The following is a 26,179-nucleotide window of genomic DNA, read 5'->3' as shown; positions in this document are numbered from 1 at the left end:
CAAGTTTAAGGCCAGCCTTGGCAATTTAGTTAGACACTGTCTCCAAACAAAAAATAATGTACTGTGAGTATAGCTTGCTGGTAGAATGCCCCTGGGTTCAATACTCACTACCTCAGGAAAAAAGAAATTTAGGACTTATTATTCATTTGAATTGCTTTCTTTTTCTGCTTGAAGTAATACCTGCTTAATTGGTTTGTACAACTTTTTAGTTAATCTTTTTTTGGGGGAAGGTACTGGGGATTAAACCCAAGGACTTTCTATCTCCACGCTATACCTCCTGCTTTTTTCTTCTTCTTTTTGTGGTGCTGGGGATTGAATCCAGGGGCATTCTACCTCTGAGCTACACTCTGTCCTATTTTATTTTTTACTTGAAAACAGAGTCTTAAGTTGTTGATTGTCTTGCTAAATTGCCGAAGCTGGCTTTAAAGCTGGCATCCTCCTGTATTGGCATCCTCCTGTATCCTCCCAAACACCCATTTCTTCCTATTTTTCATTTTGAAACAGGGCCTTGCTGAGAGTTTTGCAGAGTTGCTGAGGCTGACCTTGAACTTGTAGTCCTCCTGTCTCAGTCTCCCCAGTGGTAATGCAGGCATGTGCCACCATGCCCAGCTTGATTTCTCTATAATTGAGCTTTTAGGATTGTATATATTGATTTTTAACAGTTGCCACATTAAAAAGAACATTTTGCCTACTAGGATACCATAAGGTGGCTTGGGGTGTGAGTATGCTTCCCTGTCTCCATCTCTCCTCATCTGCCTAGTTCTAAAATAGTCATACCCTCATTCATTGTCTTCATTACTAAAAATCATTTTATTCAGCCGGGCGTGGTGGCGCACACTTGTAATCCCAGCATTCGGAGGCGAAGACAGGAAGATTGCAGTTCGCAGACGGCCTATTTTACTTACTGTGGCCCTCTGCAACTTAGTGAGACCCTGTTTCATATTAAAGAATAAAAAATTAGGGCTGAGGCTGTCACTCAGAGGAATGCCCCTGGGTTCCATTCCTCAAAGTCTGTCATATCAGAGCCGGGAGTGGTGGCACACGCTTGTAATCCCAGCATTCAGGAGGCTGAGACCTGGAGGACCGTGGTTCGCGGACAGCCTCAGCTACTTAGTGAGGCCCTCTGCAACTCAGTGAGACCCGGTACAGGCCTGAAATCCTAGTACTTGGGAGGGTGAAACCAGCCTTAGCAACTTGGCAAGACTGTTGGTTTTTTTTTGTTTGTTTTTTTGCAGTACTGAGGATTGAGCCCAGGTACATTTTACTTTTGAGCTACATCCCCAGTCCTAATTTTTATTCTTTTTTTGAATAGGGTCTTAATAAGTTGTTAAAGGCCTCAACAAGTAGCTGTGGCTGGCTGGGAACCTGTAATCATCCTGTCTCAGACTTTCAAGTACTGGGATTACATGTGTGCCACCACACCCAGCTGTAAGAACTGTTTATTTATTTATTTTGGTGGTCCTGGGGGTGGAACCCAGGGGCTTTCTACCTCTGGGCCATACTCCCAGACCTATTTTATTTATTTTTGGTGGTACTAGGGATGGAACTCTTCAAACTCCAGGCTACACTTCCAGACCTATTTTATATTTTTTTATTTTCGAGAGGCTGGCTTCAAACGTGCGCAATCCTCCTGTCTCTGCCTACGAAGCGCAGGGATTATAAGCGTGTGCCACCATTCCTGGCTAAGGACTTGTTTTATTTATTTATTTTTTTGGTGGTACTGGGGTTCCTGGAAGCCCTTCTACCTCCGGGCTACACTCCCAGACCTATTTTTACATTTTTTATTTGGAAACAGGGTCTCCTAAGCCAGCGCGTGCGGCTGGCTTCGAACCTGCGTGATCCTCCTGTCTCTGCCTCCCAAGCGCGGGGATTACAAGCGTGCGCCACCACGCCCAGCAGGACTTGTTTTAAAATAAGAACTTTAGCTGGGTGTGGTGGCGCACGCTTGTAATCCCCGCGTTTGAAAGGTGGATACAAGAGGATCACGCAGGTTCGATTCCAGCCTCTGCTGACTTAAGAGACCTTGTTTCCAAATAAAATACATAAAATAGGTCTGGGAGTATAGCCCGGAGGTAGAAGGCCCCTGGGTTCCATCCCCAGTACCACCAAAAAAAATAAAAAATAAAAACTTTAACTCAGGCGTGGTGCATGCTTATAATCCCTGTGCTTGGGAGGCTGAGACAGGAGGATCGCGCAGGTACTTAGTGAGGCTCTAAGCAACTTAGTGAGACCTTGTTTCCAAATAAAATATAAAACAGGTTTGGGAGTATAGCTCAGAGGTTGAAAGCCTCTGGGTTCCACCCCCAGTGCCACCAAAATAAGTAAATAAATAAATAAAATAAATACTTAAAAAAAAAAAATAGGGCTGGGGGTGTAAGTCGGAGGTAGAATGCCCCAGGGTTTCATCCCCAGTACTGCCAAAAAAGAAAAAAAAATAGGTTTGGGATGTAGGTCAGAGGTAGAATGCCCCCTAGATTTCACCCCTAGTACCACAATGAATAAATAAATAAATATGTAAATAAATATAAATTAAATAAATGAATAGAATAAAACTTTAATAACTTGCTATATTGGCCTGCACTTGGAATCCCAGCATTTGGGAGGAACCCATAGGATTGCCTTCGTGGTACGCATACAGCCTCAGCTACGTAGTGAGGCCCTGTGAGGCCCTTCTAACTCAATGAAGATCCTGTTTCTTTTTTTTTTTTTTTTTTTTTTTTGTGGTACTGGGGGTGGAACCCAGGGGCTTTCAATCTCCGGGCTATACTCCAGACCTATTTTATATTTTATTTGGAAACAGGGTCTCACTAAGTTGCTGAGAGCCTCACTAAGTAGCTGAGGCTGGCTTCGAACCTGCGCGATCCTCCTGTCTCAGCCTCCCAAGCGCGGGGATTACAAGCGTGCGCCACCACGCCCGGCTTGAAGATCCTGTTTCAAAAATAAAAAGTCTAATAGAAAATAGGGCTGGGGGTGTAGCTCGGAGATAGAATGCCCCTGGGTTCCATCACCCATACCGCAAATAGAATAAAATAAAACCTTAAAAGGGCTGGGGGTGTGGCTTAAAGATATAATATCACAAATTCAATTCCCAGCATTCTCCCCCAACAAAATAAAATTAAACAAAAACCTGAATTTCATGTTTATGCAATATCCTTTGTCCTGAAACTGCCTCAAATTCACATGGAAAGTAAGTTCCTCCTTATCTTTATGAGCACGAAAGGATTTTTTCACTAGTTTTTAATTATCTAGGCATTCTGTCTTGTGCTCTAATATAGAATTATGTTTTAATATAATTTAAAGTCCTCATTGTGCATGTGATTACTTTCCTTAGATTATTTCTGTTTATTTCTTGGGTGTGGAAGTGGAGTATGACGATAATCTTAAACCGGGCGTGGTGGTGCACGCTTGTAATCCCAGCATTCGGGAGGCTGAGACTGGGAGGCTGAGACTGGAAGATCGTGGTTCGTGACCGGCCTCAGCTACTTAGGCCCACCGCAACTTAGTTGCTTAAAAAAAATCAAGAATAAAAAGTAGGGTTGTAGCTCAGAGGTGGAATGTCCCTGGGTTCCATCCCCAGATGGAATACTGTTCTTAGTCAATCTAATAAATTGTCCCTAAAGTTCACACTTGGCAATATGTCTAGACACCCCCACCCCTGGTACTGGGAATGGAAGTCAGGGGCATTCTACCTTCAAGCTATACCTTCATCCCTAATTTTTTATTCTTTATTTTGAAACAGGGTCTCACTGAGTTGCAAAGGGCCTCACTAAATTTTTAGCTTGAGGCTGTCCTCGAACCGTGATCCTCCTGTCTCAGCCTCCCAAATGCACCTTCCTCCCAAGTGTGCACCACCAAGCCTGGCTTTATGTCCAGCAGCCTTTAAGGACTCATCCAAAGGTAGACGCCACCTCAACAGAAGTGAGTTCCATGCTTTCCCGGCTAAAATGAATGAATCCCTTTGTTCAGTGCTTGTCAAATGCTAAGGCACTTGTGAATCGCCTGGGGATTTTGTTAAAATTCAGAGTCATATTTACAAAGTCTGGAGTCGAGCTGAGACTGCATTTCTTGAGGACACATGCACAGGCTGGGGATGGAACCAAGGGCCGCGTACATGCTGAACACACGCACTCTGCGGCTGAGCCATACCTCCAGCTCCTTGGCTCTGCATTCTCACAGACTCCCTAGTGATGTCAGTACTGTTGTGTCGAAGGCACTGGTGTGACAAGGCTCTAAATCCCTTCCGTTTTCCTTTGAGTACAGGTGCTGAATCGGTTCTCCTCGGCCCCTCTCATTCCACTTCCAACCCCTCCCATTATTCCAGTACTACCTCAGCAATTTGTGCCCGCTACAAATGTTAGAGACTGTATACGCCTTCGAGGTCTTCCCTATGCGGCCACAATAGAGGACATCCTGGACTTCCTGGGGGAATTCTCCACAGACATCCGTACGCACGGGGTCCACATGGTATTGAATCACCAGGTGAGGAAGTTACTGACTGGGAAACTTTCTTCTTCTCAAAAGCTCTCTTCTAATATAAGAAGGCAGATATGCCTCAGTTTTACACCAAGTCTTTTAAGATTTAACTGTAAATAAATCTTTCCGTGTGTTCCAGTAAAGATGTGTCGTTAGAGTAATAATTCACATTCAGCTCTGATTTCTTCATCACATAAATCTTATCTTATCAGTAGCACCAGGTAGGAGCAAGGTATATTATCAGTATATACAACAGTATCCTGTTGCAGCTATTGAATTTTGCAACTCCACTGTTTTGCTATGAAAGTAGTCATAGAAAACACATAAGCAAATGAGCATGCCCGTGTCCTGGAGTATTTTGTATTCATAGGCTGTTTAGAAATGTTTTATTCTGCCGGGCGTGGTTGCGCACGCTTGTAATCCCAGCGTTTGGGAGGCTGAGACCGGAGGATCCTGGTTTGCGGACAGCCTCAGCTACTTAATGAGGCCCACTGTAACTTAGTGAGACCCTGTTTCCAAAATCTTTACTGAATTCTTTCGGTATGCCAGTGTAAAGTAATTCCTAGTTTGATGTCACTTGATTTTTCTCCTAAGTAAATTTAATTGTATTAGTTGCTGAAGCTCACCAGTATAAGCATGATAAAATTCTAACTACTTATAAGCCAAGTAGTTCTCATTAAGACTTTGGTGCTTTTCATTAAAAGCAAAGTTGTCTTACTTTTTGCATATCAGATGTTTTCTGATGGGTTGAAGATAGGCTTGCATTGGAAATATTTTTTTCTAATTGAACTCCCCATTTTCTTTTTACTTGGGAGTTTGAAGATTTTCATAACTATAATCTTCTCTCACTGGAAAGCACATGGCACTGGTCATAGAATCATAAAATATCCCGAGCCCTCGTTTGGTTCCCTACACCAGCACACACTCATTTAACTCTTAAGTTATATTATGCTGTACACCTTTTTACCTGATGACTCCTTTAGCATGCTTCACCGATAGGAGACCTTTTGAATAAAATTGCTCACAAATCAGCATCACCAGGGAATTATTTCTGTTTGAGTCACCATTTCTAATAACCTCGGTGCCATGACTCTTTGATTAACACAGTTGACAGATTTACCCCTCATTGACCCCATGACCTATTGTGATCCCACTCGGGGAAAAAGCTGCTTTGATGATGGACAGTCTCTAGCTGCCTGGAAAACATTAGGTTTCCCTCTTGGACTGGGTTTGTTGCTAATTTCCCCTGTATGGTATCTCTTATGGTAACTTGCATGGTAAATAATTTAGAAAAAACACTTCCTAAGAGACTTTTAGAGAAAATTACAAAATAAGGAAGCAATCTTATCAGCTAGTTGTATCTTTTCTTTCTCCTCCATAAAATGTTCCTGTTAAATAAACACCAAGATATTTCAGGTCTGTGGAACAGAAATCTACAGGCTGGGTATTATTTCACTATATTTATTTTTTTGAGTTGCTGGGGATTGAACTCAGAGCTTCATGCATGCTACACAATTCACTGCTGTACCAGTGAGCTCTATCCTTAGTCTACTCACAGGTTTACTTTTTAATAATGAATTGCAAGTCGTTACTAAAAAAAGAATGGCTCTGAACACCTGTTTGAGCAAGTATAAGAAGGTTCAGGGAGGAGGTAAAGCAGGGCTCCCTGCAAGGGGGATGGAACAGCTATCTCCAGCCATCACTTACTCCAAGCCACATTCCCACCTAGGTTTCAGGGATGAGGGAGAAGCTAAAGGGATGTGGCAGTTCAGGGATGGACAAGAGCCCAGAGCCAGAAAGGAACATTGGTTTGCCGGTTTCCTGTAGGAGGATATGTAAAAGCTCTAATACTGGTGATTTTAATAGCTTTTCTCAATCAAATGAGATTTAATCGGATTTTTTAGGAGCGTTAAAAAAAAAAAAATCCAGCATACAATCCCATATTTTGAAACTGCAGTCACAAGGAGACCCTTTCAAAACCATGTAAATCTAATACTAATTTAACAGAAGCCAAAAAGGATCACTTTCAGCTATGAGCCCTCAGAACTGCTTCTCCAAGGTCTTGTGGGCGTTCTGGTGATTAGGCAATGAAATGCAAGTCTGATTTCAGCAGGTCACACTGTCACCCAGATTTTGGCCACCACGTCTGTAGTGTGGGTGATTGTCGCTTTGTATGTTTTGTAAGCAACCATTCACTTCCTGTTGAAGGAGACAGTCTCCTTTTGTTTTTATTCTTCCCCCACACACTCAGGGCCGCCCATCAGGAGATGCCTTTATCCAGATGAAGTCTGCGGACAGAGCATTTATGGCTGCTCAGAAGTGTCATAAAAAAACCATGAAGGACAGATATGTTGAAGTCTTTCAGTGTTCAGCTGAGGAGATGAACTTTGTGTTAATGGGGGGCACTTTAAATCGAAATGGCTTATCCCCACCGCCATGTAAGTTACCATGTAAGTTTTTCTTGGGTCTTGGCGCTCTTCTACGCTATTCGCTGGTAGGTGCTTAAGCTGCTTTCATAACTGTCTGTGCCCGGGTTCTTTCTAAGGCAGGTGAGGTGGTTACATAAGGCTTTCCCATCTGAAATCGGCAGTATCTGGTAATCACATAAGACCTTGGTTGTGGGCACCCATCATTAGAGATGCTACAGATACCTCCTTTCAAATTATATTCTTTCTTTTCCAGTGATGAGCACTTGATTCCTGAAGCTTAGTGTGTTCCAGATAAGCACTGACTCTGGGAGGCAACCTGGCTATGTAGATATTTAATATGCATATGCATTTAAAGTATTGGCTGGATCCTTTTTTTTTTAACATAGAGATTTATTTAATAAGGATCATCTAATGCCTAGCTTACATGTTTCACTTTTTAAGCATCAACTTTTTTCCTATTTCTTTTTTTTTTTTTTTAACTGATAACCTGGAGAATATTTTTACTGTTGTCCAGGATATCTGGAATGAACAAGTTAGTGAAAACAAAACAAAAATCCATGTATAAATGTAACAAATGAGCCAAAGTTTCTGTTGGATCGCAGGATCAGTGCTTAATTACAAGCCATGCTCTTGCTCATTGGCAACTGGGCGCAAGTCATCTGACATCCTTTTGGAGAGGAATAAGCCCCGTAGTGGAAAGACCAAGTTCCTGGTCAGCAACTAAGGGACGCTGGGAACCTAATGTGAAAACTTGAGTGTTTTTATGCAGCTTTCACCTTTAAGCAAGACATACAGTCTTAAGTATGTTGGGTACGTTTAAAGAACATAGAACTGCATACAGTTCAAAGAAAAGTCAGAAAGTAACTGGATTTATGTGCTTGATTCCACGTGGCCAGTGTTTGAAGTTTAGTTTTACTCTATAGTAAATAGGAATCTATCTATACCAATCAATCTGTTTGATAAAGTATTGCGTAGAACATTCAGTGGGGCTTAATCCTTTTTTCCCTTGGAATTCCTAAATGCTAATATTCAATTTATCTGCTGCTTGCTCTTGGTGAACATTTCAGAGTTGACTGTCAATGAGTATGAAGTTTTGAAATTATTTGATAATTTATGAAAGAGATAAAGTACCTTTAAGTAATTCTAATTGTATGTTTTTCTCCTGTATAAACTGCTAGCTTTTATGATACCCTTTAGTAACAATAGATCAAATGTGAGATACAGGAATTTCTCCAAAAATGTTTGGCCCAAGTTCTTCTGCTGTGGTATCCTTTTACTTCTCTCTGTTCTTGGTGAAAAACTGGTCATTACAGATTTTCATTATTTCCTCACAAGCCCTAAGAGAAAAAAATAAATTCTTTCAGTACTAGGGTTTGAACACAGGGCTCCTTGCACACTGAAATACATACCCAGCCCTTTTTATTTTTTGAGGCAGAATCTTCCTAAGTTTCCCAGGCTGGCTCAAACTCCCATACTCCTGCCTCAGCTTTCTGAGTAGTTAGGGGTCACTGGGATAGAGAGGGAGAGAGGGAGGGAGAGGGAGAGGGAGAGGGAGAGGGAGATAGATAGATAGATAGATAGATAGATAGATAGATAGAGTGAGAGAGAGAGAGAGAGAGAGTGTGTGTGTGTGTGTGTGTGTGTGAGAGAGAGAGAGAGAGAGAGAGAGAGAGAGAGAGAGAGAGAGAGAGAGAGAGAGAGAGAGAGAGAGAGGGAGGGAGAATGGAATCCAGGGCCTTCTGCTTCCGGGCTACACCCTCAGAGTTGTCAGAAACGGTCTCACTAACTTGCTGAGGCTGGCCGTGAACCTGTGATCATGCATGTTCTACTACAACTGGCCAACCATTATCTTTTTAGCAGAAGAATTTACTTGTGTGTGTGTGTGTGTGTGTGTGTGTGTGTGTGTGTGTGAATCTGGGGATAGAACATAGGAATATTCGCCCTCTGAGCTACACCGCTGCCCCCCCTTTTTTTATTCTTTATTTTGAAACAGGGTCTCACTGAGTTGCAGAGGGCCTCACTAAGTAGCTGATGCTGACCTCAAACCCATGATACTCCTGTCTCAGCCACTAAATACTGAGATTACAAGCGTGTACTACCACGCCTGGCTTCAATATGTGCCTTTCTTTTTATTAGTATGAGGTACTTTTCTATAACAAATCTTTTTTTTTTTTTTTGGTGCTGGAGATGGAACCCAGAGTCTTTCTACCTCTGGCCTATACGCCCAGACATATTTTCTATTTTATTTGGAAACAGGGTCTCATTAAATTGCTGAGAGCCTCACTGAGTAGCTGAGGCTGGCTTCGAACCTGTGCGATCCTCCTGTTCAGCCTCCCAAGTGCGGGGATGACAAGCATGTGCTACCTTGCCTCACTCTGTAACAGATTTCTACCTCAAGCTATACTCCCAATCCTTAGGCCTCTGCTACTTGCAAAATCTGATGGCTCTTGGTATGAAGCTTGAAACCAGGGGCCCCAAATTCAGCTTCCAACTAATCACTTGTTTATTTTGTGATACTAAAGATCGAACACAGGGGTATTGGATCTTCAAAGCACACACCCAGCCCTATTCGATTTTTTGTTTTGAAACAGGGTCTTACTAAATTGTTTTTGAAACTGGCTTCAAACTTCCAATCTGCCTATCTGAGCCTCCTAAATACTTGGGTTACAGTCTTGTGTCACCATGCCTGGCTGTAGTTACCACTTCTGTTTGATAACAAATAGTCTGGCTAGTTGTGTTCATCTCAATATTTAAAAACTAGCAGCCAGCAACTGCTCCAGCGTAAGGGAGTATGTTGAGTAAGAATTGTTGGATGCCCCAAAGACAAAAGAATTTGCCCCCAACTCCATGATGCTGGGGATGGAACCCAGGGCCTCGTGCATGCCAACCATCTACCTTACACCCTCGGCCCCTGGGCACATTTTCTATGTCTTCCAGGCTTTCCATCAGGTGCCTTTTGTAAAGACTCTTACATTGATTTCTTCTGGGTTGTTTCCCTGGTTAGACTTTTTATAGGTTTGAAGATACAGATTAGCTTCCAAACCCATTTTCTGGGTTGGCTTTAGGGAGAAAAATGTGGGCTTGATCTACTCTGGGCTAGTTCACTGTGTGTGGCACAGTGTGTGCTTTGTCATGAGACATGCTGAGGTGTTTTTCATAACCTTTCCCATCCCATGCTATGCTCAAGGGCAAATAACCTCAGTAAAATTCAAATACAGTTGCTTGGGCTGGGCATGTTGGTGCACACCTGTAATCCCAGTACTTGAGAGGAAGAAACAGAAGGATCACAAGTTTGAAGCCAGGCTCAGCAACTTAGCAGGGCTCTCAGCAACACAGAGGGACCCTGTTTCCCAATAAAAAATAAAATTGGGCTCATGGAATAGCTCAAAAGTAGATCACCCCTGGGTTCAATCCCTAGCAACACACAAACACTTAGGATGATATGAAAAACTGATCGAAATGAAAGGAGCCAGGTGTGGTGGCGGCACCCTTGGAATCCCAGCTTTCAGGAGGCTGAGACAGGAGGATCGCGGTTTGTGGAAAGCCTTAGCTACTTAGTGAGGCTCTCTGCATCTTAATGAGACCCTGTTTCAAAATAAAGAATAAAAGATAAGGCAGGTTGTGTAGCTTGCAGGTCAAATGCCCCTGGGTTCCATCCCCAGACCCACAAAAAGAAAAAGAAAAAAGGGCCTGGACATATAGCTTGGAAGTAGAATACCCTTGGGTTTAAGCCCCAGGATGAAATAAAATAAAGCCCATAGAATAGTGAGTTTATGGTTTTAGTGCTAGCATATATGTGGCAGCTGTTCCAAACATGACTCAGAAACTCTCTTCTTCTTTATTTAGGCCTGTCTCCTCCCTCCTACACATTCCCAGCTCCTGCAGCAGTCATTCCTACCGAGGCTGCCATTTACCAGCCCTCTGTGCTTCTGAACCCACGAGCGCTGCAGCCCTCCACGGCATACTACCCAGCAGGCACTCAGCTCTTCATGAACTACACAGCCTACTATCCCAGGTAAGGCCCGAAGGAAGCGGAAACACAGGCACAAACAAAGGACCCCTTTATGCCAGTGCTGAGTTCACAAAAGAATATTGTCTGCCACACTGAAGGCTAGCTAGCATGGCAGGCCTCAGCTCCTGGTCATGGCTCTAACCAAGAAAGTTGTTTCAAGACAAACTGAAGGAAGTTTATTTTTTAACCATATATGGACATCAACATCTTTTACTCTACCTATGCACACAACTTTTTTCTTCCTCCTCTCATTGGTCCCTAAGTTAGAAGTAACATGATCCTTGTAATAGAGGGATAGTATCTTGGGAATGAATTGCAAAACAAAAATCTATGATGGGAACAGTTTTTTTAAGTGACATGAAATTTGGTCAACCCCAATAAATAAAATCTGTTGCTTTAAATTTTCCAGGAATTCTTTACTTTTCTCCTTAAATCTTTATTATCACCAAATCCAGAATTAGATTGGTATTTTCTTAGAGTTGATATATTTTAAGTCTTTGTTTTTAGTTGCATTCAGTTTCTGGGAGGTAGCAGGGCATGATGGTGAGAATGTTGCGACTCTGGAAATTGGGTGATCTGAGTTGAGTTTGCCCCCCCCGCCCTTTTTCCCTTGTGGTACCGGGGGTGGAACCCGGGGCTTTTCTACTTCCAGGCTGTCCCCTCAGACCTATTTTATACTTTATTGGAAACAGGGTCTCACTAGGTTGCTGAGAGCCTCACTCAGTAGCCAGGGCTGGCTTTGAACCTGTGCGATCCTCCTGTCTCAGCCTCCCTCCCAAGTGCTGGGATTACAAGTGTGCCCCACCACGACCAGCTTCATCCCTTTTTGTAATTGGGACATGTCACTTTTCTAGATCTTATGCAATGATGTGATTGGCCAAGGTTCTGGAGTCCCTTGCCCATCTCATTGCCCGTGATTGTAACTTGGTATACAAGGAATGACCTCTTATTCTTTCAAATTGTTTTTCATAAAAGTTTTTGTATGCTGGGCGTGGTGACACAGGCTTGTAATCCCAGTACTTTGGAGGCTGAAACAGGAGGATCCCCGTTCACAGCCAGCCTCAACTACTTAGGCCCTCTGCAACTTTAATGAGACCCTGTTTCAAAATAAAGAATAAAAAATAGGGCTAGGGGCATAGCTCTGAGGCAGAATGTCCCTGGGTTCAGTCCCTAGCACCACACACAAAAAAGTTTTTATTTATTTATTGGTACTAGGAACTGAACTTAGGGATGTTCTACCTCCAAGCTCCACCCTTAGGCTCATGTTATCTTTTTTGTTTGTTTTGTTTTGGTGGTACTGGGCTACACTCCCAGACCCATTTTTATATTTTTTATTTGGAAACAGGGTCTCTTAAGCCAGCGAGACTGGCTATGAACCTGCGCAATCCTCCTGTCCTTGCCTCCCAAGAACGGGGATTACAAGCGTGCAGCCACCACCCGGGGCATCTTTTTTGTTTTGAAACAGTGTCTCACTATGCTGTTGTGAAAGTCTTCCTAAGTTGCTAAGGGTGGCCTTGAATCTTAGATCCTCCTGTCTCACCCTACCAGGTACTAGGATTACAGGTTTGTGCTACCATGACTGATTTAAAAAAAAAAAAAATTAATGTGGCTATCACCGATCACCTGCTCAACTTCATTAGGATAAGTTTAGTTTTGCATAAGCAGTATTGCTCAAGGTTTGCTCTCAGGTACATTTGCAGGGTATTTTCATTAACTTTTCTCTAATTCTACTGAAATTACCCACACAAGCACATGAAATTATGCAAAGATGGGGTTTATATGCTCTTACTTGCATGGCAAATTGGCCTGTGTGTGTGTTACTAGGGATTAAATTCAGGGGTGCTTTACCTCTAAGCTATACTCAGCACCCTCTACCCCACCTTTTTTTAAAACTTATAAACACAGTGTCGATAAGTTGGTGAGTATCTTGCTAAGTTGCTAAGGCTGACTTGGAACTTGTGATTTTCCTGTCTTGGCCTCCCAGGTACTGGGATAACAAGTGTAGTGTTTTTTTTTTTTTTTTTTTTTTGGTGGTACTGGGGTTCCTGGAAGCCCTTCTACCTCCGGGCTACACTCCCAGACCTATTTTTATTTTTTGGAAACAGGGTCTCTTAAGCCAGCGCGGCTGGCTTCGAACCTGCGCGATCCTCCTGTCTCGGCCTCCCAAACACGGGGATTACGAGTGTGCGCCACCAAGCCTGGCCATAGTTTGTTTTTAATTGAATTTTTATTGAGATTTAGATGCAGTTTGAAAAAAAATAATACGTAAAAATTCCATGTATCCTTTGCCTACTGTATCCCAATTGTCATGTTTGCTAAACAATTTATAATTTCCCCATTAAACATATTCTTTCTTTTTTTTTTTTTTTTTTTTTGGTGGTACTGGGAATGGACTACACTCCCAGACCTATTTTATATTTTATTTGGAAATAGGGTCTCTTAAGCCAGCGAGACTGGCTTCGAACCTGTGCGATCCTCCTGTCTCAGCCTCCCAAGCATGGGGATTACAAGCGTGTGCCACCACGCCCTGCTTTTCTTATTTTTTTTAATGGTAGTGGTGTTGGAACCCAGGGGCTTTTGGGAACAGGGTCTCACTAAGTTGCTGAGAGCCTCACTAGGTAGCTGAGGCTGGCGCTTCAAACCTGTGTGATCTTTCTGTCTCAGTCTCCCAAGCATAGGGATTACAAGTGTGCATCACCACACCCAGATGTCCATTAAACATTTTCTGATAAGACTAAGCACAATGTAATTTTTGTGTTTTTCTGTGGTACTTTTGTTATTGGAGACTAAACCCAGAGACATTCTACTTCCAAGCTAAACCCCTAGCTCAATTTATTTTCTTTTTGGAAACAGGATTTCAACAGGTTGCAGAGACCTTTACTAAGTTTCAGAGACTGGCTTTGAACCTGCTGCCCTCATGTCTCAGTCTTCCAAACACACCAATACAGCTAGGCCTTCCTGCCTAGCTGTATTGGTGTGTTTTCTTAAAGAGAGCGTCAGCTGGCTGTGGTACCACACACTTGTAATCCAAGCACTTGGGAGGCTGAGACAGGAGGATCACAAAGGTTCAAAGCCAGCCTCAGCTATTTAGTGAGGCTCTCAGCAACTTAATGAGACCCTGCTTCCAAATAAAGTATAAAAATCAGGCCTGGGAGTATAGCCTGAGGTAGAAAAAGTCTCTGGGTTCCACCCATAGTACCACCAAAAAAAAAAGAGAGAGACAGGATCATAGCCAGGTCTGGTGGCACACACTTACAATCCCAGTACTTGAGTCCGAGACAGGTTGATTGCAGGTTTGTGGCTTGTTTCGGCTACTTAGTGAATAATATCCGGGCATGGTGGCTCACACTTGTAAGCACAGTACTTGTTAGCCAGAAACAGGAGGATTGCAGGTTCATAGACAGGTCAGCTACTTAGGCCCTCTACAACTTAGGGAGACCTGTTTTCCAAATAAAAAATAAGGTTGCAAATATAGCTCGGAAGTAGAATGCCTTTGGGTTCCGTCCCCAGTACCACCTAAAAAAAAAATCACTTTGAGTTCAAATTAATCAGTAAGCTAATCATAACCAAGAAGCTGAAAAAGGATTCATTTTAAAAATGGATGGGGAATAGCTGACGCAGAATGTCCACAAGTTCAATTTCTGGTACACAAATCGACCACACAAAAAATCTAGTCAGGCATAATGGTGTATACCCTCCATCCCCATGCTTGGGAGTCTGAGACAGGAGGATTAAGACTCAGCAAATAAGACTGGATATTCAAATAAAAAATAAAATAGCTGGCACTGTAGCTCAGAGGTAGAATGTCCTTGTGTTCAATCCTGAGTATCAAAAAATAAAATCTTTGAAATCGCCTTTCTGTATGTTTGTTTGCAGTACTGGGGATTGAGCCAGGGGCATTCTACCAAGTTACATCCCTAGCCTTAATTTTTAAAGTCTTAATTCTGATTTCGTAGGCAAGCTTATACTTTGCTGAGTATTTATAACAAAATATTATAACAACCTTTATATAACTCAAGTAAATATTAGCTTACTTAGGAAACTTTTTCTTTTCTTTCTTTCTTTTTATGGTCCTGGGGAGTGAACTGGGGAACCTTCTACCTTTGAGCTACATCCCCATCCCTTTTACTTTTTATTTGAAGTAGAGTCTTGCTAACTTACTGAGCCTGGCTGCGAATCTGCAATCCTCCTGTTTCAGCCTTCCAAGTATTGGATTATAGGAATGGAACACCACACCCAGCTCAGACAGTACATAAACTTACTTGTGACTTTTGAGGTGAAATTATTCTTTATTTTGAAACCGGGTCTCACTGAGTTGCAGAGGGCCTCACTAAGTAGCTGAGGCTGTCCACGAACCGCGATCCTCCAGTCTCAGCCTCCCAAATGCTGGGATTACAAGCGTGCGCCACCACGCCCGGCTCTCTTGAATGAGTTCTGTATTCCAAAATCTTTTTCTACTTATTGTTTACTTAGCCTTTCTCCAAGCAGTATATACACATGTCCAGAGAAGTTCATATGATCGATAAAGACAGTTACAGACATCCTGGATTCCAGACTGTTGCAGTGGCACACACATGTAATCCTAGCACTTGGGAGGCTGAGACAAGAGGATGGCAGGTTCATAGCCAGCCTGAGATACTTAGTGAGGCATCGATAACTTAGACTCTATTTCAAAAATAAAGAAAAAATACAGCGAGGAGTTTAGCTTGGGGTTCTACCCCCAATTCAGCAAAGAAAAAAGAGAAAGAAAGAAATTTGGGGTTCATACAAACTAATCCCAGTAGCTACAATATTTAAGTTGTGAACATTGTTGAAAATTTGACTTTCTTTGCGTGTCTGTGTGTGTTACTGGAAAATGAACCCAGAAGTTCAGGTGTACCTCTGAGCTATACCACCAACCCTATTTTATTTATTAATTAATTTGGTGTTTTTTTTGGGGGGAGGCCATATGAGGATGAAACCCAGGGTCATTTTTTCTCCGAGCTACACACCCAGCTCTATGTTTTATTCTTTATTTGGAAATAGGATCTCACTGAGTTGCAGAGGGCCTAAGAAGCTGAGACTGGCCACGAACCGCAATCCTCCTGTCTCAGCCTCCCAAATGCTGGGATTACAAGCATGTGCCATCGTGACCGGCTCCTATTTTATTTATTTAATTTAATTTTATTTTATTTTATTTTTACGGTACTGGGGATGGAGCCCAGGGTTTTTCTACCTCTCAACTATTCCCCCAGCCCTATTTTTTATTTGTGTGTGTGTGTGTGTGTGTGTGTCTGTGTGTGTGTGTGTCTGTGTGTGTGTGTGTGTGTGTGTGTGTGTGTGTGTGTGTGTGTGTATTGGAGGTGGAACCCAGGGGCTTTTCTACGTCTGGGCTAATCTCCCAGACCTATTTTATACTTTATTTGAAAATAGAGTCTCATTAAGTTGCTGAGAGCCTCACTCAGTAGCTGAAGCTAGCTTCAAACCTGTGCAATCCTCATGTCTCAGCATCCCAAGCCCTGGGATAAAATCGTGCGCCACCACCCCCGGCTTTATTTTTTTATTTTCAAAGAGGGTCTCACAGAGTTGCAAAGGGCCTAAGTAGGAGTTGAGCCTGTCCTTGAATCATCAGCCTCCTGAATAGTGGGATTACAAGAGTGAGCCACCACACCCAGCTCTTATTTATTATTTTGTAATGGTCTCTCACATGTATGTCACTGTCAACATGATTTACATTATGATGTGAGACTATAGTGCACTAATAAATGATTATATAATAAAAGAAAATAGGAGCTGGGCATGGTGGCACACGCTTGTAATCCCCGTGCCTGGGAGGCGGAGACAGGAGGATCGTGCAGGTTCAAAGCCAGCTGTGCTGGCTTAAGAAACCCTGTTTCAAAATAAAAAGTATAAAATAGGTCTGGGATTTTAACCCTGAGGTAGAAGGGTTTCCTGGAACCCCAATAACCATCAAAAACAAAAAACAAAAAAGAAAACAGGGGATAGATTTCTACCTTTGGTTTTCTAGGCGACAAAAATATGTGTTACATGCTTAATCTCTAGGATGTTTACAGTTTTTCTATAAATTAAAAATTTCACAATATGAAGTTAAAAAATTGTGGGTTTTTTTTTTTTTTTTTTTTTTTTTTTTTGTTGTTGTTCTGAGAGTTGAACCCATAGTTGTACCAGTCTGAGAGTTGTACCACCAAGCTACACCCCCACTCCTATTTTTTTATTCTTTTTTTTTTTTTTTTTTTTTTTGGTGGTACTGGGGTTCCTGGAAGCCCTTCTACCTCTGGGCTACACTCCTAGACCTATTTTATACTTTTTTTTTTTTTTTAATGTGGAAAACAGAGTCTCTTAAGCCAGCACTGCTGGCTTAGAACCTCTGAGATCCTCCTGTCTCCGCCTCCCAAGCGTGGGGATTACAAGCATGTGTCACCATATCCAGCTATTTTTTTATTCTTTATATTGAAACAGGTCTCACTAAACTGCGGAGGGCCTCAGTAAGTAGCTGAGGTAGGCTGCAAACCTGCAATCCTCCTCTCTCAGACTCCCAAGTACTGTGATTACAAATACCTGGCACAAAAGTTCTTAGTAAAACACATTAAATTATTTTTCATGGAAATGAAAAAATAAAAAAACAGGTTCTCACTAAGTTGCTGAGGCTGCCCTTGAACCTGCAGTCCTCTTATCTCAGTGAACCTAAGAAATAATAGGATTACAGGAATGTGCCACCACACCTGGCTCTTTCTCGACATTTTTCTTTTTTTTCTTCCTTTTTTTTTCTTTTTGCAATTATGGGGATGAAACCCAGGGTCATTCTATCTCCGAGCTACATCCCCAGCCTTATTTTTTTATTCTTTATTTTGAATCAGGGTCTCCTTGAGTTGCAATGAGCCTTGATAAATATCTGAGGCTGTAGGCAAACTGCGATCCTGTCATCTCAGCCTCCCAAATGCTGGGATTACAAATAAGAACCACCACACTCGGCTGTTCTTGTTCTTGTGCCTTATTAGTTAGATATATTGCTTATTTAATTTTTTTATGGTCCCTTCTATTTTTGTTGCTGATTTTTTTTTTTTTGTGTGTGTGTGTGTGTGTGGTACTAAGAGTGGAACCCAGGGGGCTTTCTACCTCCGGGCCATATTCCCAGACCTATTTTATTATTTATTTGGAAACAGGGTCTCACTGAGTTGCTGAAAGCCTCACTAAGTAGCTGAGGCTGGCTTTGAACTCGTGGGATCCTCCTCTCTCAGCCTCCCAAGCGCGGGGATTACAAGCGTGTGCCACCACGCCCAGCCTGAGGCTGGCTTTGAACCCTCGCAATCCTCCTGTCTCAGCCTCCCAAGTGCTGGGATTACAAGCGTGCGCCACCACACCCTGCTAGCTCCCTTCTGTTTAACAGGTAATTATAGTTTTGAAAAAAATGAGTAGGAATTCAAGTTGTGTTTGTTTCATGAGAATAAATGCAAATGCTGCTTTTGAAACTGAATAGAATTATCCTTCATAACTTTAAACATCTAGTTGAATAATTTTTTTTATCTTGGCTGCTTTTACTTCATTTTTTAAATATATTTGAAGGTACAAGAGGCTCTAAACTTAACTTACACATCTGTAGGCAATGGTAATAAAGTATACCAGGATGGTGCTGTGAAAGTGATTATTACTCCATAAAAATGACCTGACTTTCTTATCTTGTATGGAGAAGTCTTGATGGTTTTTGTATATCAGGTTTGATGTGAATAAATACAGTCTGAATGATTATTGGTTATGTGGGAAGATAACACTGAATTAAAAGATGAGAAATTTGGGTGGTTCTAGTTAGGCAAAGATCTAACTCATTGTGTCCAGATTAATTTTCTTCTTTCTATATTTATTTTTGAAGCACTTGAAGGGTCTTGCACGTGGTAGGCAAGTGCTCTACCACCGATTCATATTACCAGGCTATTATTTTACTCTTTAATTTCTGTTTCTATTTCTGTATAAATGAGAAGGTGTTGCTGAGGAATGGTCAAAGTCTACTCAGAGATCAGAAGTCCTGCATTCTGTAGAGTCTTGGTTCCTGCACATAAATTGACTTGGAGGCTGGACGTGGTGGTGCATGTTTGTAATACTTGAATTCGGGAGGCTGAGACAGAAGGATTGCAGTTTAATAGCCAGCCTCAGCAACTTGTCAGGCCCTTCACAACTTAGTGTGAGATTCTATTTCAAGATAAAGGAAAAAAAAAAAAAACCAAGAGCCAGGTGAGGTGGTGCACACTTGTAATCACAGCAATCGGGAGGCTGGCACAGGAGGATCGTGGTTCGTGGACAGCCTCAGCTACTACTTAGTGAGGTCCTTTGCAACTCAGTGAAACCTTGTTTTAAAATAAAGAGTAAAAAATAGGCCCTGGGGGTGTATCTCGGTGGTAGAATGCCCCTTGGATCCACCCCCAGTACTGCAAAAAAAACCTCAAGCTTTTCTAATTTAAAAGTAAAGTTGGGCCACGCTATTTTAGAAACTTAAGAAAGCTAAGTACAATTAATATAAAGTAATCATTTCCAGCTTCCATTATTTTGGAAACTATAAAATAGAATGATGGTTAGGAATAGCAAGAGTGATATTAGATGTTGTAGCATTTTATAGAGTAATTTGATAAGTTAAATCCTTGAATCAATCTGAAGAACAATTCTGTGAAACTACAAACATGGTAATCATCCCCCTTTAGCAAATGAAGAAGTTGAATTTAGAGAAATTGAGTTGATCAGGAGTCCTGTGGGTTGTGGGACTAGCGGCGCCTCTGGTACCATTCCTATTAATCCACCTGTTAGGGTTTTGTAGTCTAGATATGAATTTCAGAGGATTTTTTTATGTGTATATTTTTCTTTGAAAGGGATCAGTTGCCTATTTAGAAAGATGAATAGGCTGTAACGTCTATATCACTCCTTTAGCTAATCACTTTTGAAAATTTGTTCTGAAAATTTTCTTTTTGTATATTTTGACATACAGTTATCTGGCCACCATTGTGGTATAAAATAGATTGGGTGGGGGACAATGTAAAGCTAATTGGTGAAGTAATTGAACTAGGTCACGTGTTGATCCCTGGAGTGCCATACAGTCAGATACTCACTCGGCTTCTGTTCCTTGGAAGCAGAAGCTGCAGTTAGCACCAGGAGGACCCATTCATTAACCTTCCTTTGATGTTAAGGCCGATGAATGTAGTTCCTGCGTATCCCTTCCAGGTCCTCCCACCTCCCATTTTTTCTGATCCAGTTGGAAGCAGTATCTAGTGGGCGTTTGCCTCCTTCGCTTTGCTGTGTGTGCTGCATCCTTGCTGGTGTCCTTGGGCAGAACTGTCCATGCTTGGGAGCAGTCCCTGTGGATGCTTTTGGCCTCCGTGGCTATGGTTCCTCTTAGCCCTTCGTATATGTGCCTTTTCTCGCCTCGGCATGCCTGATAACTGGCCAGTTCATCATCAATGGGCTGCTGGCCTGTGGAAGTGTGGTGCCTTGTGGATGAGTGACTCGAGCTCGTTAATCTCCTTCCTTTCTCTCTAAGAATCTGAGAGGTTTGGGAAAGCCCTGCACTTAACTCTGCTTTTCCTCTTGCTGCCTTTTAACTTGGGGCTTTTGGGGAAACGTGAGACAGTATCGTGAATTTCTTACCTGTCCTCGGAAAGATAGCCATAAGAAATATAAGAATGATGACCTGAAGAAAGTCCGCTCCTTTAAGTAATGTTTTAAGAGTCAATATTCAACATTGTTCCTGTTGGTTCACTGTGCTTTCTCTTCCTTTAGCCCCCCAGGTTCGCCTAATAGTCTTGGCTACTTCCCTACAGCTGCTAATCTTAGCGGTGTCCCTCCACAACCTGGCACGGTGGTCAGAATGCAGGGCCTGGCCTACAATACTGGAGTTAAGGAAATTCTTAACTTCTTCCAAGGTTACCAGGTCAGTAGCTTAAAGAAGAAAAATCCTCAGTGCCCTTTTTATTTAAGTTGCTTTGCCTAAAGAATGTCAGAGCCGGGCGTGGTGGTGCACGCTTGTAATCCCAGCATTCGGGAGGCTGAGATAGGAGGATCATGGTTCTTAGACAGCCTCAGTTACTTAGTGAGGCCCTTTGCAACTCAGTGAGACCCTGTTTCAAAATAAAGAATAAAAAAAATAGGGCAGTAGATGTAGCTCGGAGGTTGAATGCCCCTCGGTTCCATCCCCCGACCCGCCAAAAAAAAAAAAAAAAAAAAAAAAGAATGTAGTCAGGAAAGAAACCGATCCTATCCAGCTCTTTTGTGTACCTATATATGGTAATGGACTTACTTACGGAAGCTAATTGATCCAGAAATTCATACTTTTGACAAGATTAAGGTTTTCCTTTACACAGGCATGGTGGTACACACCTGTAATCCCAGTATTTCGGAGGCCGAGACAGGGGGGTCGCAGATTTGCAGCTAGCCTCAGCAATTTATCGAGACCCTGTTTCAAAATAAGAAAGTCAAAGGCTGGGGAGGTAGCTCAGAGGTAGAATGCCGCGGAGTTAATCCCCAATACCAATCTTCCTCCCATCAAAAAAAATGTTAGGGCTCTTCCATGCTGTCTTAATTCTTTCCACTTAATCTGTTGATGATCTTTTGAAGCCTGCGCTACTTTGGGAAATCTCTTCAGGGCACACAGCAGTACAAGTATTTTCATCAAGAATAGAACTGCCCAAGGAGGAGTTGTCTTCAAAGTTGTCAAATCCTTATTTCAAAAGAAAGATACTGGGCTGAGTGTGTGGGTCAGTTGGGAGGGCACTTGCCTAGCAAGCGTGAGTCTGTGGGTTCAATCCCCAGCGCTGCCAAAAAGCCTTCATCTTAACATGGAATTTAAAGTTCAGTATTTAGAAAGTGGTCAGAGGCCTCAGACTAACCCAGGGAAAGAAGAAAGGAAGCAATCATAAAAAAGCAAAAAAAATAAAAAACCCTCCCAACATTGACTTGCACATGGAGGGTTGCCTTGGAATGAGCTTGAGGTTATTGCGTGAGGTTTTTATTATTTGATCTATTCTAATGACGTAGACATTTGCAAGTCATGTTTTTTCCTACCCCTGCTTGTGTTCATTTCTGACTTAAGCTAAATAATTGAGGTGGGTTTTGTTTGTGTGTTTGATTTAGTAAGAGCTCTTACAGTGAACGATCTGTTCATCACCAGCACATCCGAGCAGGCATCTCTCCTTCCTCAAGTCACTTCATTACCTAAAGCCTGAATTCTCTTTCCTGCATTGTCTAACAATAAGTAACTTGTACTAGCAAACATCATGCTCTTTCTCCCTGGATCTGAACGTAGCTTGAGTCTTTTTGAAAAGCTGTGATAGGCGGAATAGTGAAATTCTAAAGTAGCCTTCAACCATTTGCAGCACAGCAGTTAAGGGCTGTGTGTGCAACAGCTTACAAGCTGGGCATCCATGCGCCAGGGAGGATTGTGATCTCAGCTTCAGTGATCTTTGATGCTGCATGTCCCAGACCTACCACATTAACATAATTGTATTCTTGAGGGCTTTTAACATACAAAGTATATGTCTGACAAGTAAAGAAAATCTAGCCGGGCGTGGTGGCGCACGCTTGTAATCCCCGCACTTGGGAGGCTGAGACAGGAGGATTGTGCAGGTTCAAAGCCAGCCTCAGCTACTTAGTGAGGCTCTCAGCAACTTAATGAGACTCTGTTTCCAAATAAAGTATAAAATAGGTCTGGGAGTGTACCCTGGAGGTAGAAAAGCCTCTGGGTTCTACCCCTAGTACCACCCACAAAAAAAAAAAAAAAAAAGGAAGCTTTCTTGGATACTATACGCTTCACTAAAAAATTACTTTTACAGGCATAATTGAAAGGAATAAAAAGTTTCAAACTTTATATCTAATTCATTAAATGATAAAATTTTACTGGATGCTTATTGAAAGCTTTGCTTAATCTCATGGAGAAAGTATTTGACCTCTGCATTTTATTCTCCAATTGTACAAAGTCCAAAGAAAGTTTCAAATTTAATAGATAGCTGGATTAATTTATTTACTTTCACTAATTTCTGTCTACACTGAATAAAATTAAGTCTTACATATAAATCAGTAATAAGATTAAGCAAAATTGCTGTTAGGAAAAGAATTTTGTGGCCAGAATTTGTGGGTATTTATTTTACCACAACGACATAATAGGTATTATTTCTAGATTTATGACTCAAAAACAACATGCTTTAAAAGTGAGATAAAATAACATCAGTCTGGCCGGGCGTGGTGGCGCACGCTTGTAATCCCCGTGCTTGGGAGGCAGAGACAGGAGGATGGCGCAGGTTCGAAGCCAGCCGCGCTGGCTTAAGAGACCCCATTTCCAAATAAAAATTATTTAAAAAAAAAATAGGTCTGGGAGTGTAGCCCAGAAGATGAAGGGCTTCCAGGAACCCCAGTACCACCAAAGAAAAAAGAAGAAGAAGAAGAAGAAAAATCACATCCGTCATCAGTCTGTAGCTACTGCTCCCTGTAAGAGCTTTGTAAATTTGGAGTAGAGTTTCCTGGTATAATCAGAAGCACAAAAACCTCAAAATATTTGGCCTTTGTTTTTGAAGTGCTTGGAGAAAGAGATGAGAGGAGAGAAGAGGGAAAGGGACGGGCAGAGTTTTATACTAGGGATTGAACCCAGTGACATTGTCCCACCCCAGCTCTGTTTTATTTTTATTTTGAAGTAGGGTCTTACTGGATTGCTGAGTCTTACTACTTCTGAAAATTTTGTGCAATCCTCCTGTCTCAGCCTCCCAAGTATTGGGATTATAGGTGTGTGCCATCACACCCAGCTGAAGTGCTTGGAATTTATAAACTGGGTCAATGAAAGAGGATTATATTGGAATGTCAATTATCAGATCTCATATTTTGCAGTTTTCTAATATCTGTCTGTCTTCAGTCATTCAAAATATTACTCCTGACTTCAAATTCCTCATACCTTGCCCATTTCATATCAATCTTCAGGTTTAAATTTTCTGTTTTGCTTAATGTCCACGCCTTCTTTGTTTCTCGGTCACTCAGATCACAGCCAGGCACTGTGGGATTCCAGGCTCATTTGGGTTTATCTTTGTCACAAGATGGTAAAATTAGTGGATGACTTGAAAACCCTTTTCACTTAAGTGTAGTCTTAATAACTCATAATCAGTGATAATACAGTGTATTTATCACTGCTGCTGGTTTAATGGTCGGCTTTATAATTTTATTCTTGGTTATTTATGATTTTTTATATAATTACATAATTATATTTGAGCACTTAAATACCTAGGAAATAATTAGTTGAATAAATGAAATTTGTTGATGGGCTCCGTTTCTTTCTTTTGTGTGTGAGGGGGCCCTGGGTATTGAACCCAAGGGCATTTACCTCTGGGCTATGCCCCCAGCTGTATTTTATTTTTTATTTGGAAGTAGGTTCTCTCTGAATTGTTAAGGGACTCACTAAGTCACTGAGGCTGGCTTTGAACCTGCGATCCTCCTGTCAAAACCTTCCATGTACTGGGATTACAGGTGTGTGCCACCACACATGGCTCTGATTCTCTTTTTTAAAAAAATCTAGAACTTTATGTAGTAGAGGTGTGTGTGTGTGTGTGTGTGTGTGTGTGTGTGTGTGTTTGCATGTGTGATACTGGGGACTGAACCCCCCCAGGTGCATTATACCTCTGACCTACACCCCAGCCCTATTTTATTTTGAAGCAGGGTCTTGCTGTGTTTGAGTCTCCCTACTTGCTGAGGTTGTCCTTGAACCTGTCCAGAATCTTTCTGTCTCAGCCTCCCAAGTACTGGGGTTATAGGCATGTACCACCAAGCCTTCTTGTATATGTCATTTTTTAAGTCCATTTTTATTAAATATGATTTTGGGGTCTATTTCCCCCCAACTTTTGGCACCAATTCCTTAAAACTACTCCAGCTTTGTGTTTAGGGATTGGTGGGATGTGAAACCAGCGAAAGCAAGGATTTTTATAAAAGGGAGAAATTCTGATGGGAAAAGCAGAGGATCTATTATCATTCCGCTATTTCATAAAGTTTAGGTACTGTGTTAGATCTATTCTCATCCCTAAGAACAGAATTTATTGTGACAAACTTTCCTGAAAATACTCCTCAGTGAGGGCATTCTGGTCAGTGTAACAAATGGGTATTTTCATTAATGGCCCTCTTACTCTGAAATGAATTCTCATCCTTATGTAATTCCTTTAACTTCTTTTATTTGCTGTTTGCTGTCCCCTTTATTTTCAGTGGCTTTCTTTGCATTTTCTATAAATACTGATTTTTGTTTCTCTTCAAAGATATAACTGTGCGTGTGTGTGTGTGTGTGTGTGTGTGTGTGTGTGTGTGTGTGTGTGTGTTTACTGGTGATAGAACCCAGGGGCTTTCTACCTCTGGGCTACATTCCCAGACCTATTTTACATTTTATTTAAAACAGGGTCTCACTGTGTTGCTGGGAGCCCTCACTGCCATCACTAAGTAGCTGAGGCTGCCTTGGGACCTGTGCGATTCTCCTGTCTCAGCCTCCCACGTGCTAAGATTACAAGCTTCCACTACCACACCCAGACAAAGTAATAAATTTTAATCCGTATCTCTCTGCATCATTCACTACTAAGATTTTTACATGTGCCACCACACCGGCCAACGACTGACATTTTAAATACACCTAATGCCATTTAAAATTCTTTGTGTTATTGGGAGATCTTAAGTATTAGACTTACTGTACAATTTTTTGCAAATAATTTTGTGCAATATATGGTGGCTAGTCATATCTATCATTTCATGGAAATCGTATTATTAAAAAAATTTGAAGATTTGGTCTCCTAAGTTTATGTGGTCTGGTTTTTTGTTTTGTTTTGCTTTAAGGCATATGTTTAGTTTCATTCCTACAGGGGATTTTGCTGGTATTTTTATGTTAAGCGAGGAAAGGGCTATTTGCCTTTAGCAGTTCCATGTGTGGTTTGCACTAGTATTTATGTGTTTTCCGTGGTCTAAAGGGTCCTGTTTCTGCTGCTAGATATATTTAGTTGAAATATTAACCATCCTAGTGATGGCTTGTCCATCTTTTGATCCTGTTTGTTTTAACTTGCATTTTAGTATGCAACCGAGGATGGACTTGTACACACAAATGACCAGGCCAGGACTCTACCCAAAGAATGGGTTTGTATTTAAGGGCCCCAGCAGTTAGACCATCCTCAGAAAAGAAGGTAAGGCTCTGTGAAACACAAGCTAAATTTTAAAGAGCTAAAGTAATAGAAGAAGGATCTGAAGATATTTTAGAAGGTAGATGAGAGCCGGGCGTGGTGGT

At 41.7% G+C, this 26,179-nt stretch overlaps 1 protein-coding gene across 4 annotated transcripts in view; it reads left to right on the top strand.

Annotated features, from left to right (window-relative positions):
- The window catches only part of ESRP1 (epithelial splicing regulatory protein 1), a gene marked incomplete at both ends in the record, with an annotated part of 63,520 nt that extends 37,461 nt beyond the window's left edge, over positions 1-26,059 (top strand). For 2 of the 4 annotated variants that reach the window (XM_080693724.1, XM_080693723.1), the window contains 5 exons: positions 4,261-4,479; positions 6,725-6,923; positions 10,749-10,917; positions 20,674-20,824; positions 25,969-26,043. In XM_080693724.1, the coding sequence (XP_080549850.1) occupies positions 4,261-4,479; positions 6,725-6,923; positions 10,749-10,917; positions 20,674-20,824; positions 25,969-26,043 (813 nt within the window). Of the gene's footprint in view, positions 1-4,260; positions 4,480-6,724; positions 6,924-10,748; positions 10,918-20,608; positions 20,825-25,968 lie in introns of all 4 variants that reach the window. The other 2 variants (XM_080693722.1, XM_080693725.1) reach the window with 2 other exon arrangements.
- Positions 26,060-26,179: the final 120 nt, after the last annotated feature.

The sequence above is a fragment of the Muscardinus avellanarius genome (genome assembly GCF_963383645.1).
Source record: "Muscardinus avellanarius genome assembly, chromosome: 4".
Classification (NCBI taxonomy): Eukaryota; Metazoa; Chordata; class Mammalia; order Rodentia; family Gliridae; genus Muscardinus; species Muscardinus avellanarius.
This window is presented reverse-complemented; position numbering and strand designations above follow the sequence as displayed.